The following is a 16,375-nucleotide window of genomic DNA, read 5'->3' as shown; positions in this document are numbered from 1 at the left end:
ATAATGCCATGCTGGCAATGACCTTGGCCAACAGAGGTGAGTCTCAGCACTCAGCACCAAAGAGGCCCACGAGGAAATGAACCCACCTCTGGGTAGTGACCCAGCCATCTCTCTACCCTCCCTGCCTCCATCCTTCCCTCTTTCCTTTTCTTCCTCCTTCTAGTCCCTCCTTCCACACTCCTATCCAAACACCCACTTTTCACCTAGATGACATATCCACCCACCCATCCATCCATCCATCCATCCATCCATCCATCCATCCATCCATCCATCCACCCACTCATCCATCCATCCATCCATCCATCCATCCATCCATCCATCCACGCATCCAACCACTCAGTCACCCACCCACCCATCCAATATGTATTTATTCTTATCTCTTGGAATCTGAATCTTGTACTGAATGGTAAAGGGAGGATCTAGGAAAGAAGAGAAGGTGTAAGTTTCAGCCAGTCCCCCAGAACATGTGATGGGCATCCAGTTTATTGTATGACATGAAATGTAGCCAGCACCAATAATTCATGGTTAGAGAGGACTTGGTAGACAGGATGATGACCGATTGCTTCTGAAGAAACAAATGTCTTATGAAACCAAGGTACACCTGACCAGCCTGCCTCTCTAGTCACATCTGTCAGTTCCCTATTAGTGTATTGGGCTAGCACACCCCTTAAGGTGTGCCAGCTCACCTGACTCTCTCCCAATGCCCCTTGAACCACTTAATCATGACTGTATCACCTTCCCCCAGAGTGCTGCAGAAAGGGCAGGTCTTGAGACCCCTGATTAAAAATAAGGCGCACACACACACACCTCACTGCCTTAGAATTGATACCAAGTCATTCTCCTGTGGAACTGCTTGTGGTTTCAAACTACGGACATTGGGGATCAAGGGCCAATGCATAACCACTATGCCACTATGTCACACACAAAATAAGGCAATGCAAAACAACTCACTGCTATTGATTTGGGCCAACCTTATAGGGCAGAGTAGAACTGTCCTGTGAGTTTCTGAGACTGTAACTCTTTACAGGAGTAGAACATCTTTCTCCCAAGGAATAGCTAGTGATTTTAAAGTAAGGCAAGACCCATTCCATTTGATAAAATCAGTCAGTCAATTAGACCACGTGATAGTTAGGTTTATTGTGCCAACCTGGCCAATAGTAACATGTTGGATTAATCAGGTTGCAGTTTAATTGGAGGGAAAAGAGATACATCGCTCTGCAAGTCCCCCACTCCACCCCCATCTCTCTTGCTCTCTGGTGATCGGACCAGCATGCTTGCTGCTTTAGCTAGTTCTCTGTGCCACACTACCCGTGGGTCAAGCCAACCCATGGATTGTGTTGCTAGAACTTGAGCTTCTTTTAGACCTGCTTCACCATGGTGCTGGTGCGTACATCACTTGAGCTCGAAGCTGGTGGATCCTGTCACTTTGCATTGCTTGAATTCCAGATCCCATCAAGGCCTGCTTCGCTAAGCTCCTGAGCTCCTGACTGTTGCTGACCTGCCCTGCTGTCTGCTGCCTGTGGGCAGACTCTGCCTGCCTTGCCTGAGGGAAGACTTCGCTATCTGCTTCCTTGACCTTGGACCCAGCAGCCCACATGAGTTGAAAGACTTCTAGGAAAGTGAGTTGAAATGAGCCCTCTGTACTGCTGTGTGGACTAATTTGCTGTTATATTCCTCTTCACTGTATAAATACATATATGTGTGTGTATAAGTGTATATATATATATATATATATATAATCTTAAGTGTCCTAGTTTTGTTGCTCTAAAGAACCCTTTAAAATTTGATTTCCAGTGTACCACTTCTGGACCACACAGAGGAAATCTCTTATGGAATACTTGAAGTATATACTCCCACCAAGTCCTGGTGGGACTTGTGTTAACCACAAGGTTGAAGGTTCAAACCCACTACCCATTCTCTCTAAAGGAAAAAAATAAAGATGAAATTATCTGAGATTTACAGTCTTGTAAACCCTATACAGGGCCACTATGAATCAATTAAAGGCAGTGAGTTTAGGCTTGGGCTATAGTTATGGGCTAGGAAAAATTGTGAGAAGTCAATCAACCCATCATGCTGTCTCCAGGGCCACACACAAACCATTTTGGTGAGTGGACTATTTAAAGACCTGAGATGTCTTTGTAGTCTCATCTGTTCCCTGCTCTGGGTCCCATTGTCATGAGTGTTTCTCTCTTGCTGCCATGGAAGCCCATGTCCTCAGTGTTGTGACTTCAGTGAGAAAGGAGATCTCTGGCCACCATATTCTGCATTGTAATATCCCACTCCTGAAACACCCTCCACCCCCAAAGTCTTCTGTCCAAAACATCTCATTGTAGCTCGAGTGTGCACAGGTGTTTCACACTAGACCCCAGAGCAACTTGTGGGGAGCTCAGATCTGAGAGTTAGCACCGGAGAAGTGCTGGGTGCATGGGGAGGCATGGGGTTTCTGTAACAGTGCCTTGGTGAGCCAGCTCTGCTTCTTCTCCTCCTGGTCCAGGAGGCTTCAGGGGTCACTGGTGGTGGCCACTGCGCTCTAGCTTCATGAACAAGTGAATCAGGTGTCAGATTCACCTGAGCCTGAAGCCGAACCCCCATGAAGCCAGTGCTGCCCACATCGATCCTCTCGTGGCCCAAACCTGCATCCATGCCCTCTAGTCCGGCAGCACTACTGCTGCAGCAAACACACGTATTGCCCGCCCGGTGCTGCGCAGAGGGCTCTCCTCTAGGTCTCTGTCCCTGGTGCAGATGTCGCTAGCCATTCTTAGTGCTGTCACGGTCGACCAAACCACCCGCTAAAAATCCAGAGCTGCAGCCACTTTGTGTGGTCTCTTCTGAGGTTGCTTCCTTTCCAACCACTGCCCACGACAGTCTCTTCTCCGCCTCAGCTCCCATCAGAAGGCCATCCCACCCCACGTGAGCACACACATAGCCCAAGACCTAACTGAAATGATCCGCTGTCCAGCCAGCCCTACCTTGTACCGACCCGGTGTGTGCCCAAGTTCACGTGGTTTTCGGTGACTGCTCGTGCCTTTTCAGAAGTAGATCACCACCCTGTTCTCTTGAGGTGCCTCTGTGGGGACTGCAGTCAGCAGCCAGACGCCTTCAATGTTGGTCCCACCCAGGGACTCCATCCAAGACCTAGTTCTGTTGTCGTGGGCTGTCAAGTCTACCCTAACTCTTCGTGAGCCAATGTGGCAGTAGGATTGTCACATAGAGTGGCCTAGATTGTAAGTTGCATGAGAATGGATCCCCTGGTCTTTTCACCAAGTGAGTGGAACCACGGCTTAGCTTAGCAGTCAAGCCCTGAACTACTGTGCCAGCGGGTTCCTTACCCAAGACCTCAAAACCCCCAAACTCCTGCCTTCTGGTCAATTTGGATTCACAGCGACCATGGAAGACAGAGTGGCCGTGCCCCTCCTCCCTCAGAGCATCCGGGGGTTCAAACTGCTGACCTTGCAGCTAGTGGCCCAGCATGTAACCCGTTACACCGCCGTGGCCGGAGACCCAACAATGAACATGAAAAAGGCAAGGGGAAGAGAGAACAGAAGGTGTCGTATGCTTTTCACGCCCGTTGTCCGGTTTCCATTAGTTACCACATCACCCTTAAAGTCCTTTCACATTTATTTCAGGCCTGGGACCCATATTCCAAAGAACTTAGGGGGCATACTTCAGGGTAAGTACAGTTAGGTTGAAGGCTGGGACATTCACACGACCACCTTAAAAAAAATCCATCTGAGCTACTGGTCATCCGAGGGGTGGGCTAGGAAAACCGGGTGCATTTCCCACCTCAGCTTCCCAAGCAGGTTGGGTTGGGTTGGGCTCAGGGAGATAGGTATAAGCACTTCCCCAGTAGATGTCCTTGCTGGGGCATGCCCATGGGTGAGGGCGGCAGGGAGGCTCTGCAGCCCCAGAGGAGCACAGTTGGGTCCAAGGGATGCAAAGATGTGGTGGAGATGGCGGTGTTGAGTGGCAAAGCCCCCTGAGGACCCCTTAGAGTGTGGCACAGACCCCGGAAGTGTGAGCACTCCTTGGGGAGCAGTGCAGTGCCACGGGTGTTAAAGCAGATGCACCACAGAGAGGGAGAGGAGCCAAGGGTGGGGCAGTCAGATACGAGCATTTCTCATGGGCCAGTCAGAGACAGAACCCCTCGACCACAGACCACAGGCAGTCCTTGCGAACAGCAAGACACCCTACAAACGTGGGGAGGGGGAGGGGGCAGGCTGCTGAGCTGGCAGGACTGAGTCTCAGACAAGTCCCAAGTGCTTAAGAATGGTCTGTCGGCGGAGTTGTGCAGCCAGAAAGGTCCCACTGAGATGCCATTCCCCCAAACCACTGTCCCAACTTACTCTTCCAAAATCTTCTGGGCTCCCAGTCTGTCCATCAGCAGCTGGAACTGGGCCTCCTCGTCCTCCTCAGTGCCACCCTGCTCCTCCCCTCTGGACTGATACACCTTCCCTTCCTGGAGCTCGGCCGCTGGGTCACCGGCCTCCGTCTGACTCGGATGGCTCTGGCTGTAGAAGAAGTGACCTAGGGAGGCACGGCACAGGGGGCTGAGTGAGGCAGGACCCCCCCCCCCCCCCCCCCGCCCGGGAAGAGCTTGGTTGTCTCAGTCGCCAGGCATCCTTCAGGTGCGATCCTCCAGGAGAAGTCAAAAGGCAAAGCCCGATAGCCCGAGATCGTTGGACACCATGTTTTGGATTTCGAGTCGAGCTCTGTCTTTCCCACTTCCAGGAGCACACTGGGAGAGGCTGGGGCCTGGGAGCTGTGACCGCTATGACAGCACCCCTGAGAGGCTGCCTCTGAACCCACCTTCTGTGATACCGCCCCTAACCAGCAAGACCTTTCCATTCACTACCCTCCACCAGCCTGACCGCAATGATCATGCCAGCCACCGCCACCACCATCACGGGGCTGCCATTTCCACGTCAGGGAACTCCACAGTTTGGACGACACTTGTTCCCTACTTGCATGTCAGGGTTGTGCTGTCTCCTGATCGTTCTCAGTTGAGGAGGATAAGTTTCTGAAAGTCGGGGAAGGGGTCCAATACCTTCAAGCTGCCTAGCCAGCCTAGTGACATTTGCCTGTGGATCTATGTGATCACAATCTCCTCTGATCAATGCCCGGCCGGTGTCTGATCTGAAGGTAGACCTGATGCCTTTATCTTCCTCACAGATCAGTTCTGCCTGCTGATTGCCTTCAGAAGGACTCATCCACTCAGATCCTCTCAATGTTCCTCTGATGGCTGGTCCCTCCTGCAGATGCGGGTTGGAATGACCCATGCCACTAGTCTCTCCGCTTTGTCATCTACTGCTTTCAAGGCTGAAAAGCAGAGGCCTCTCAGCTCCTCCAGGTCTTCCCACCAGGGCTCCCTTCAATCCCTCATCCCTTCTTGGGAAGGAGGACCTGGGAACTGCAGGGCGTGGGCACTAACAGAGATGTGGGGTAAGCCGATGAGCTGCCCTTGGCAGGGACCCCAGGAATTCACAGCTTGCAAACTTTGGCTCTGGATCTCTCAAAGTTCATCCTACATAGGACCCTAGAAGGGACAGTCCTGAATTTTAACAATTTTTCGCATCCCGCAGCATTTTTTAAAAGTCCCGACTTTTGAAAAGAATACACCACAAGCTAGGGCATACGGTTTTCAGGTGCCATGTGGCTCTTTCGCCAGGGTATGAGTTTTATCAATGGTGTCCCACTGGTGTCCCGCTTTACCAATGTTAAAATCTGGTCACCTTACCCCAGATCAGGAAAGAGCAGGGAGATACCTTGCGCAGCTTTGTGCAGACCCAGCATTCAGGAACCCCCCAGCCTCCATCAGCACTTACTAAATCCAGAAGTAAACTCCGCTGGGGTCAGAAAGCCATTGCCATCAGCATCCAAGGCGTCAAACACATCCTCCAGATCCTCCAGGCTGAGGGGCAGCTCCTTATGGAGCCTCTGAAAGCAACCCAAACAGCACCGTGAACACCCTGATGATCGTGGACGGCTGTCCTGTTCTGAACCCCAGCGCCTTCTGCCCAGTGAACGCCTACAGCTGGGTCCATGCCTATCAAAAGCCAGGAGCAAGGTCATGCCTTCTGACTGATGTACCTCTTTCTCCTTGGAAGATGAGAACCTCTACTACTTCATGGGTGCCAACCCATGTGCAAAGCAACTCACAGTGTGTATGTGTGTGCACATAGACATATCAATATATCTATAATGTGTATGGCTTATACCTATTCTATATGGATGTATATTTATTTGCATTTAATTCTCATGGCAGTCTTTGAGGTTGGCCTTATCAGCACCATTTTACGGATAAAGCATGAGGCTACATTACCTGCCCCCATGCCAAAGACTTTACTGTGTGCCCCCCGGCCCCCATATGGCTTGCAAACAGTAATCTCTGTGTCTGAAAAGGCACACCCTGTGTAGATAAACATGTTGCTGCTAATGGAAAAGTCAGCAGTTCCAACGGAACTTTTCTCCAGAGCGAAAGTCGGGGGCGATGTATTTCTGTAAAGACCACAGCTTTGTCCTAGAGGCACAGGAAAGGACGGAACCGACGCTTTGGCAATGGGGCTGGGTTTTTTGTTTTGCTGAGATGCCAGCTGCCTTCTCCCACTTCAGGTGTCAGCCCTCTCCGGGGATCAAACCCTACCTGGGCTTTAAAGGTGGGCTGGATACTGATCATAAACAAACACTGCACATGCACCCTGGGCTGACAAGGAGCCAGTGAGGAGGGAAGGGCAGCCAGCCAGTCACTGGGGTGAGCAGCACAGTCGCCATGCTGTGTCCGCTCCTTCTGGCCTCCACCACAGGTGTAGTGGTCCCTGGACAAGGCTGGCTTGCAAACTTGGAGCCAGTGTCCTCTCGTCCCCTCCAAATCCAAACCTCCCAGTGAGGACTTCCCAGGGGAGCTCATTGCATCCCAGATGGCATGCCTCCTTTCTCCCAGTTGCCCGAGGGGCAAGGGAAGGCCCTGCACAGAATTGCTGGTGGGAAGGGGACTGACAGCGGAGGGCCATAAACGCAGGGCTTTGTGGGAAGGCAGGTGCGTACCCATGTGAACATAAAAATGAGCTGACAGGGGTGAAGGCCCATAAGGCAACTTAGGAGAACACGTGACATGGTCCTGTGGCGACCTTCTGGGAGCTGGGCTGTGTGGATAAGGGAGACAATGGTGCGTCACAAAGGGGGGCGTTAGGATGACAAGGAAGCCATTGGAAGAATGAAATGAAACAGGAATGGGTTTTTAAAAATGAGAAGAAGAGTCCAAGCGTGTGCAAACATTCTAGAGGTGCATCTGCTTAGCGTACAGCAGAATCTCTGGCTTAGCAACAACCCATCAGCCAGGTGTCTCAGACACCCCAGAGAGAGAATATGGGCTGAGGAGGCGGTCCACTGTGTGGGCAAGGTGATGCTTAGCTTCATGAGGAAGACAAGGCATCGTCCTGAGGGAGGGTAAGACTCTCGTTCCTTCCCACCTAGATTCCAGGCCTTCATGCTTCCATGCATCCTTCCTCCCACCCCACCCTCATTCTATGAGTGGCCACAGGCTCCATCCCAATGCAGGGGGACCCGCTGCATCCCAGGGGTGGACTGTGCAAAGCCATGACCTTTCAGAAGTCTACCTCAGGCCTGTATTCTGAGCAGCTTCTGGGTGGGTGCAAACCGCAACCATCGGATTGTCTGTGCCACCCAAGAGACCTCCTTCCTCGGCTTCCCAGCAAACCAAACTCACTGCCACGGCATCGCTTCCTGACCCATAGCAGCCTAGAGGACAGGGTAGAACCACCCTGTGTGGTTCTGAGACCGTCCCTCTTGACGGGAATAGAGAGCCTCCTCTTTCTCCCTCGGGGGTGGCCGTGAGCAGCGACAGTTGTCAAAGGTTCCCTCAAAGCACATTGACTCTGGCTTCTCATGTGGCGTGGGGCTCTGGGAGTGGGTCCTGGTGACAGAAATTTGGGGGGACCAAGGATTGAGACAAGGGTGAGCTGAGCCACTTGCAGGCCCCTGGCTCTCTGCCCGAGTCCATCAATCAGTTGGTGACCTCAAGGAGCAGGAGGAAAGCACCATCGCTCTGGCGGGGGCCAGAGAGCAAGCGACAGGTCACAGCCCTGCTCCTTGGCCTCCCTCATCACCCCCTCACTCCCCTGCCTCTGGCTCCAGGTAGAAGCAGAGGTGGGATGCGCCATCCCCTAACTCAGCTCTCCTGTTCTCTATGAACAGAGAGCTTACACAAAGCCACGAAGCCCCCAGCAACCCAGGCACGCAATACTCCCCCAAAACTCCAGACGAAGCGAGGGCTTCTTCAACGTTTTCCACTCTCTTGTGCCCAAGAAATGGGCAACACAGGCGAGTAGGTGATGCCAGCCATGCCTAGGATTTACTTCCCGCTGTCACCGTCCCAGGCCCACATGTTGCCTGTGGCCTGCGGTTGAGTTACTCCCTTCACAGATTTCCTGGCGCGGTAACACCTCCACCGCCACAGCTTGAGGGACTTGCAGCCAGAAACTGTTTTGTTTTTGCTGCTGGGCTTGTTTGAGACTGACAAGGCCCAGGATTTGTTGATTTGTGACTTCTAAGGCCCAGGAGTGACACAGCAGAACTGCTCTCTGCCATTCGGGGAACAGGTGATCTGCTACCTACCACTGGGCGGCATCCAACCACCCACTTTGTGGTCACCACCAACCCAAACCAAACTCACTGCCATCAAGTCGGTTCTGACTCACAGCGGCCCCGCAGGACTGAGAGAACTAACTGACCCTGTGGAGCTCCATGACGAACTCTTTTTGGGTGCAGAAAAGCGTTCTTCCCCTGGGGGGCTCGATCTGCTGACCTTTTCACTAGCAGCCCGGTGCGGAAGCACCGGCACCACACAGGGACCTGTGCGGAACTGTGTTGGCAGCCAAAGCGGAGAGGCATTAGACTGGGGAGGATGGGCAAATCACATCCCCGGGCGAAATCCACTCCGTGGCTTGCTTTTGTAAGGTCAGTGAGGTAAAAACGGCTTTTCAGATTCATCGGGATGAAAAGAAATATCGAAAAGAAGGAGACTGTTTGTGATACATGGGCATTCCCACTGTCAAGTTCACAGATAAGGTCTGACTGAAACCCAGCACCTTCACTCGTTCACAGTATGCGTTGCAATGCTGTACGAGAGGGCAAAGCCTCGGGCTCCAAGTGCAGGTGACATTGATAGGTCCTCCTGGGGCAGAATGTATACTTAATCATATCACAGCGAATGAGCGGGAGTGCGGAGTGGAGACCCAAAGCCCATCTGTAGGCCACTGGACATCCCCTTACAGAAGGCTCTCAGGGAGGAGATGAGCCAGTCAGGGTGTGATGTAGCAACGATGAAACATACAACTTTCCTCTAGTTCCTAAATGCTTCTTCCTCCCCCACTATCATGATCCCAATTCTACCTTACAAATCTGACTAGACCAGAGGATGTACACTGCTACAGATAGGAACTGGAAACAGGGATTCCAGGGAGGATGATCCCTTCAGGACCAGTGGTGAGAGTGGGGATACTGGGAGGGTGGAGGGAGGGAGGGTTGGAAAGGAGGAACCGATGACAAGGATCTGCATGTGACCTCCTCCTTGGGGGCAGGACAACAGAAAAGTGGGTGAGGGGAGACGTTGGACAGGGCAAGATATGACAAAGCAATAATTTATAAATTAACAAGGGTTCATGGGGGAGAGGGGAGCAGGGAGGGAGGGGGAAAATGAGGAGCTGATGCCAGGGGCTTAAGTGGAGAGCAAATGTTTTGAGAATGATGAGGGCAATGAATGTACAAATATGCTCTACACAATTGATGTAGGTATGGATTGTGATAAGAGTTGTTTGATCCCCTAATAAAACGATTAAAAAAAAAGACTTCACACTACAGGCAAACCCTAATCCTAAGAGATAACTCACTCACTGCCAGCCAGTTGGTTCCGACTTATATTGATCCGGTGGGTCAGAGGAGAACTCTCGGGCCAAGTAGAGACCCTCTAGGTCAGGGTGGAGCTTCCCCGGTGGGTTTCCGAGACTATAGCTCTTTCCTGGGAGTAGAGAATCTCCTCTTTCTCCCTCAACCTGAGACAAAGAAAGCCAACCCATTTGGCATTCCAGGTGGGTAGTTCAGTCGGGGCCCACTTACCTGCATATCCCTCCTGGCGATGAAGCCCTTGCCCTCAGTATCGCAGGTCTGGAAGAATTCTTGGGCCTTTCTCAGCATGGCCACCTGGCTGGGCATCTGCTCCTGGGGGGCCTTCCAGTCTGGGCTGTCCAGGGGACTCGAGGGGGTCCCACTCCCCTTTGGCACCCGGCCAGGTCTCTGGGGTCTGGAGACCACCCTCTTGTTGGGGGTAGCCATCCTGACTCAGGGCTTCTTCAAGTCTTTTTGGAACCTGGACGTGGGAGGCAGAAGAGAGAATCAGTGTGGTGGCGATGGAGGAAGGCTGCAGAAGGAGGAGAAGGGACAAGAGGGCGGCAGAGAGTCACTACCCAGTGTTCCATGCCCCGACCTTTCTTAGCCATCAAGCTCAGGGCAACGGGGGTGGGGGTGGGGGGGTTAGGAAGGGATGAGAAAGCACACAGACACGTCCAGATGGAAAGGAGGGGCCCCAAACACCATGTCTCCTATTGTAGACCGACAGACAGACGGACACCACCAGCCCTGATCTTGACAGGCCAGCTGCCATGCTCTGGGCATACCCTTAGATGCAGGAAGTTCCTGGGCAGTGTGATGGGTTACTGTGCTCAGAGAGGTGCCTCAGAAGAAATGTCTGGTGACCCACTTCCCAATAATCCTCCCATGACAGCCCCATGGGACACAGCTCTGCGGGGTTGCCTCCTGATGCCATGCTCTCTCTGTCCATTCTCTGACTTAATTCCCGTCTCTCCCATATACAGTGGAAGTGAAAACGATGTTAAAATGGAGCCCTGGTGGTGTCGGGATGACCCGTTAGGCTGCTAACTGCAACATCAGCAGTATGAAACCACCAGCCGCTCCCTTGGGAGAAGGAGGAAGCTTTCTACTCCCCTAAGGTGTTACACGTCCAGGAGGCCAAAGGGGCAGTTCTACCCTGTGTGACAGGGGTCCCTATGAACCGGAACCGACTCAATGGCAGTTGAGTTTCCCCATAGAAATAAGAGATAGTCATCTTTCTGCTACCACCCAGTGAGGAACCAAAGCTGAGAGAGATTGAGTAACTTGGCCAAGGCCACTCCGAAAGTTAGTGCAAAAGTTGAAATGTCAACCCAAATTCAGCTAGCTTGCATTGGGTCCAAATCCCTTCCCGGCAGGACTCCTCTGGGTTTCCGGGGAAAGGACTTCCTGCTCTCATAAGCATTCTGTCCACGTCACTCACAGGGCCCCTGCTGCAGACCTTGTCCAAGCAGTGAGGGCTGGGCCGAGGTTCCAGCAGGCCCAGGCTTCAAGGAGCTTCCTATTGGACTGGCCTCTCTGACTAGGGGATGCCCCAGGCGGACTTCAGCCAACAGAGGTTCATCCATCACACACTTCCATCAGATTCTTAAAGCCCCTCAGGGGGCGGGTTTCAGACGTATCTTGCAATGTGGTGTCAGGCATGCAGAAATCTGGCCTCTCACCTAGACCCTGCAATTGCCACTACTCCAAGCCTCAATGTCCCCATCTGCTCATCTGCACAGGGAGAGGCCAGGACCAGCCTGCCTTTAAGATCACATTGAGTGCCAACACTGCAAGTCAGGGCAGCTCTCAAAATAAGAAAAGACTGTAGATGAAAAATTAGATTCATGGGATAAAAGGAAATAGTGATATCTTTGGACTTTTTTTTTCTTTTCCCATATGGAGACTCTTTTAGAAGGAGACAAGGTTCTAATTCTAAATATCAGTTAATATTTCAGTTGTTTTTTTTAACCTAGCCAAGTCCTACGCTGCATTTTGTGGGGCGTCCATGTTAGTGAAGAGGGTAGACAGTCCCCCGGAGCCCAGGTGGGTTTCTGACATTGACATTTTCAGATGCTAGGCCTGGGCTTCGGGCCCTGCTACATGGTGACTCTGGAGCGATTTCAGACTCCTGTCAACTGCCTGCAATGCCTACAGGACCCAGAGCTGTGGGCCCAGAGCTGGGAGGCTACTGCCGGCCCCAGGAAGCAGCTCTAGATAACGGAGCCTCCACAAAGCAGCCTTCACCCAGGCTGGCCAGTCCACTCCCTCCCCGACTCCCTTGATCAGCGTCTCACCTGGAAATGGCCTTTCGCCCCATCCCTACATGGTGCGACCTGGCTGTCACCCGATTGTGTGAACATGGTGAGTCTGCCTCCCCCGGGGCTGCGTCCATGCAGAAGGCTTGGCACATTTCCCAGTGCCTCCACATGCAGGACCAGGTCTGAGAAGGGCTCCTGGGTGATGATGTAACATATGAGCTTTCCCCCATACACAGCGTGGGCACAACAGCCTGGTGCCTGCCCAGGGCGCTGTATGGCCATGTCCCCATCAGACCCACCCCACTCTCACCTTCTGCTCTCATCAGATGAATGCCTCTTCTCTGAGTATTCTCTCTTGCAGGCCCCTGATATACTTCATGGTATGAAAAAGCCAAAAGCAACTAGCAAACAGGCTCTAGTCATCTTTGATTTTAACCCCTCTTCCCGGCTCAGAACATGGCATACGCTATGTGCTTACTGATTGATTATGGAACGGACACAACATTTTGCTGAATTCTTGATGGGGAGGCCTGGACACGTCTGTGCTTCGCTCGGCTCGATCTACGCATCAGGACTTTAATCTCAGAAAGAAGAATCATAATCCCGATTGAAACCAAACTCAGATGGAATGTCTATTTTTTTTTAAATGGGTTGCCAGACACTGGGCATCGTGCAATAAAGGCCAGGGATCCTCGTGTGGGGCTGGAACAGGTATGAGCTGTGTGAGTCTCTGTAGTCTAAGGGTTAAGAAGGCATGTGTTCAGGTGTTAAAGCCTGTACTTTGGCAGCCCGGACACTGAGGACAGTGAAGTGCTCAGCTCCCAGCAAGGAGGGAGCAGCTAGAGTCCAACCAGAGATGCCGAGGGAGAAAGACCTGGAGATGTGCTTCTGAAGAGCGGACACTGAAGAGCCTGGGGAACTGTCCGAGTCTGGCAGGAGGTGTCCCGAGCCAGAGCCCACTTGAAACAATGGCGGCAACGGTGAGCCTGCTCCTTGCAGACCCCTGAGCAGGGGGAAAGCAGCAGGTTGAAAGAAAGCGTTTAGACCAAGATACACTGTGGTGACACGAGTCAATAGAGAGCTGCATGTTACTTTTAAGATTAGACCAAGTAGATCCTGGTGTACAAAATATGAACAGGGATAAAATAATCTCATAATGGGGAAAACGGTCAATTTCTCAAGAGGACATAAGAAGTGAGACATTTATGTGCTTAATAATACATTTTCAAATTCACGAAGCAAAAACTGATAGAACTGTAAGGGGGAAAATAGACAAATCCACAATCACATGAAAAGATTGCCTCACTCAATAATTCATACAATAAATGGCCATAAAAGTGTAGGGAGCTAGAAGTCTTGAATAAGCCATCAGTTCACTTTCCCTGTGGGATCTTTGTAGGGCACCCCACCCGACAGCGGGACACAATTTCTCTATAAGTACACAGGCAACATTCACCAAGACAGAGCGCACTCGGGGTTATAAGTCTCGGTAAATTTAGAAGGATTCAGTAATGCCGTGTCTGCTAGGATGTGATCCCAGTTATGTGACATCAGGTTGGTCCCGACTCACAGCAGCCCGGTGCATGACAGGATGGAATGCCCCTGCTCCCACACCGTCTGCACAATTGTTCTTATGCGTGAGCTGCACTATGACCGTAGTGGGATCACTAGGACCCGACAACAGTAACACCTCTGGGAAATCCCCACATACGTGGAAACTAAACGACATCTTCTAAATAAGCCATACATCACAGAAGAAATATTTAAAGGGACATTTAAAAATACGTTGAACTCATAGCGATTCCAAAGCAAAGAAGTCGAAGGCACAGGGAACCTGTTGTTAGAGGCTGACTTGGTGACCCCTGTACACAGAATCGTGTGCCTGCCTGGCTCTGCCCCACCCTCACGGTCATTGTGTTTGGGCCCCTGGTGGCGGCCACTGTGCCGGTCCATCTCACTGAGTACCTGTCTTGCCCTCACCGACCCTTGGCTTGATCAGGATGGAAAAGTCCCTGGAAAAGGACACTATGTCTGGCACAGTGGAGGGTCGGCATGGCAATGGAACAGACGGAGCACAATTAAGTAGAACGCTGACACACTGTGAGAAAGGCGACTGATGCGACTGGACAATTGTGTGGAAACTGTTAAATGGGAACATGTCAGGTACACATTCACCGACAACTCCATGTAACACTGTTTGAAAGAAGAAAAGCAGGCTAGATCAAAATGTGTGGATGCTGTTAAAACCGTACTTAGGGAACCATTAAAGAACTATACATACATATTAGAAATAAAGTCTCAAATCCATGACTTCGACTTGCACCTTAAGAAAACAGAAAATGATCAAATCAAACCCAAATAAGGAGGGGAAAGGAAATGATAAATATCTGAGCAAAAATCAATGAAATATAAAAATAATAGAAAAAGTAAAGACCCCAAAAGTTAGCTCTACCTCTAGCAAGATTGATTGTGGGGAGTGGGGAATAAAGAGAAGATACAAATTGCAATGATCAGGAGCATGAGAGGTGGCATCCGTAATGATTACAGATACCACAGGCATTCAAAATGGATAAGCAAGCAACTCTGTGCCATGAATATGAAAAGTTACATGTAAGGGATAAATTCCTCGAATGCCACTAAATATCAAAGCTCACTCAAGCAAAACAGAAACGTGAATCACCCAGTACTACTTAGAGCAGTTAAGCTGATCGTCTAAGACCTTCCCAAACAGAAGAAGCTATGCCCTGCTGTCTATCGAATGGAAGAGATCTATCAAACACTAAAATCAATTTATTATAAGCTTTTTCAGAAAATTCACAAGTCAAAAAAAAAGAATATTCACAAGTAATGACCTCCTAACATATTTTGTAAGTTCAGCATTACCCTTACACCAAAATTGAATGATATCACAAGAACAGAAAACTACAGACCAATATCCCTCATGGATACAGATTCAAAAATTCTCTTTAAATACATTGAATCCAACAACATATATAAAAAGAATAACATATCCTAACCAAACAGTGTTTATCTCAGGTATGCAAGGATGGTTTAATACTTTAAAAATCAATACTACAACTTATCATAATAACAAATGTTCAAAGGAAAAACCTTATAACCATTTCAATGGATAGAGAAAAAAAGCCACAGTTGGCAAATCCAACATTCCCTCCTGATGAAAACTCTCAGCAAATTAAAAATAGAAATGAGCTTGCTCAACTTGAAAGGGGGCATCTAACTCCATGGTGGAAGGCCAATTTCTTTTTCTCTTAGATGTAGAGAAAACAAGAATGTTCTCTGACAGCTATTGAACATGGTGTTGGAGATTTTGGCCAGTGTAGTGGGGTGAAAGGGAAAATGGGAGGGAGAGAGGAAAGCGCACCTGGATTGGAAAGAAGTAAAAATAATATAACTGTCTTTGCAAAATGGATGATCGAATAAATGAAACAGCGCTGGAACAAATAAGTTGGCTTGGCAAAATTGTAGGAGCAGGCTCTAAGCACAAGCATCGATTCTATTTCTATAAACCAGCAACAAACGATTGAAATTGAAATGCCATGAATATTAGCATAAAATAGAGATACTAACGATATATCTGACAACAGATATGTGAATCCCTATACATTGAAAACTATGAAATATTAAGAGAAATTAAAGAAAGCAAAATAAACGAGATATTGTGTCATGTTCAAGGTCTAGAAGATCGACTATTATCAGCTACATCTGTAGATTCACCTCAGTCGCAAATGAAATCACAGCAAACGTGTCCTCTGTGGAAACGACAAGCTGATCTAAATGATGTGAAAACGCAAGTACCAAGAATATCCCAACCAAATTTGAAAAAGAACACAGTTGCAGGATTAGCACCACCTGGTTTCATGATGAATTTAATGCTACAGTAATCAAGACCATGTGGCATTGGCATAGACACAGACCACTAAATAAATGGAACAGAAGAGAGAGCAGAGAACCCAGAAATAGATCTGGACACACACAATGTATTTTTGACAGAGATGCAAGGACAAGTCAAGGGAAAAGGATAATCTTGCCAGCAAATGGGACAGGGACAATTAGCTACCCATTTACTAACGAGGAATACAAGGGGAGTTTAATTCAGACTTTGCACCACATACAAAATTAACTCAAAATAGGTCAGAGGCTCAGTGTAAATCCTAACATTTCTGGAAGAAAACACTGTAACCACCTTAACC

General features: G+C 50.0%; 1 protein-coding gene across 1 annotated transcript in view; it reads right to left on the bottom strand.

Moving 5' to 3' along the window:
* CRACR2A (calcium release activated channel regulator 2A) overlaps positions 1–10,347 on the bottom strand; it is a 96,395-nt gene extending 86,048 nt beyond the window's left edge. The window contains exons 1-3 of the mRNA XM_075553385.1: positions 10,132–10,347; positions 5,823–5,934; positions 4,344–4,524 (exon numbers count right to left, since the gene is read on the bottom strand). Coding sequence (XP_075409500.1) covers positions 4,344–4,524; positions 5,823–5,934; positions 10,132–10,347 — 509 coding nt within the window. The remainder of the gene's footprint in view (positions 1–4,343; positions 4,525–5,822; positions 5,935–10,131) is intronic.
* Positions 10,348–16,375: the final 6,028 nt, after the last annotated feature.

Source organism: Tenrec ecaudatus, chromosome 6 (assembly GCF_050624435.1).
Source record: "Tenrec ecaudatus isolate mTenEca1 chromosome 6, mTenEca1.hap1, whole genome shotgun sequence".
NCBI classification, from domain to species: Eukaryota; Metazoa; Chordata; class Mammalia; order Afrosoricida; family Tenrecidae; genus Tenrec; species Tenrec ecaudatus.
Note: the sequence above shows the minus strand (reverse complement) of the source record. Positions and strands in the feature narration are given on the sequence as shown.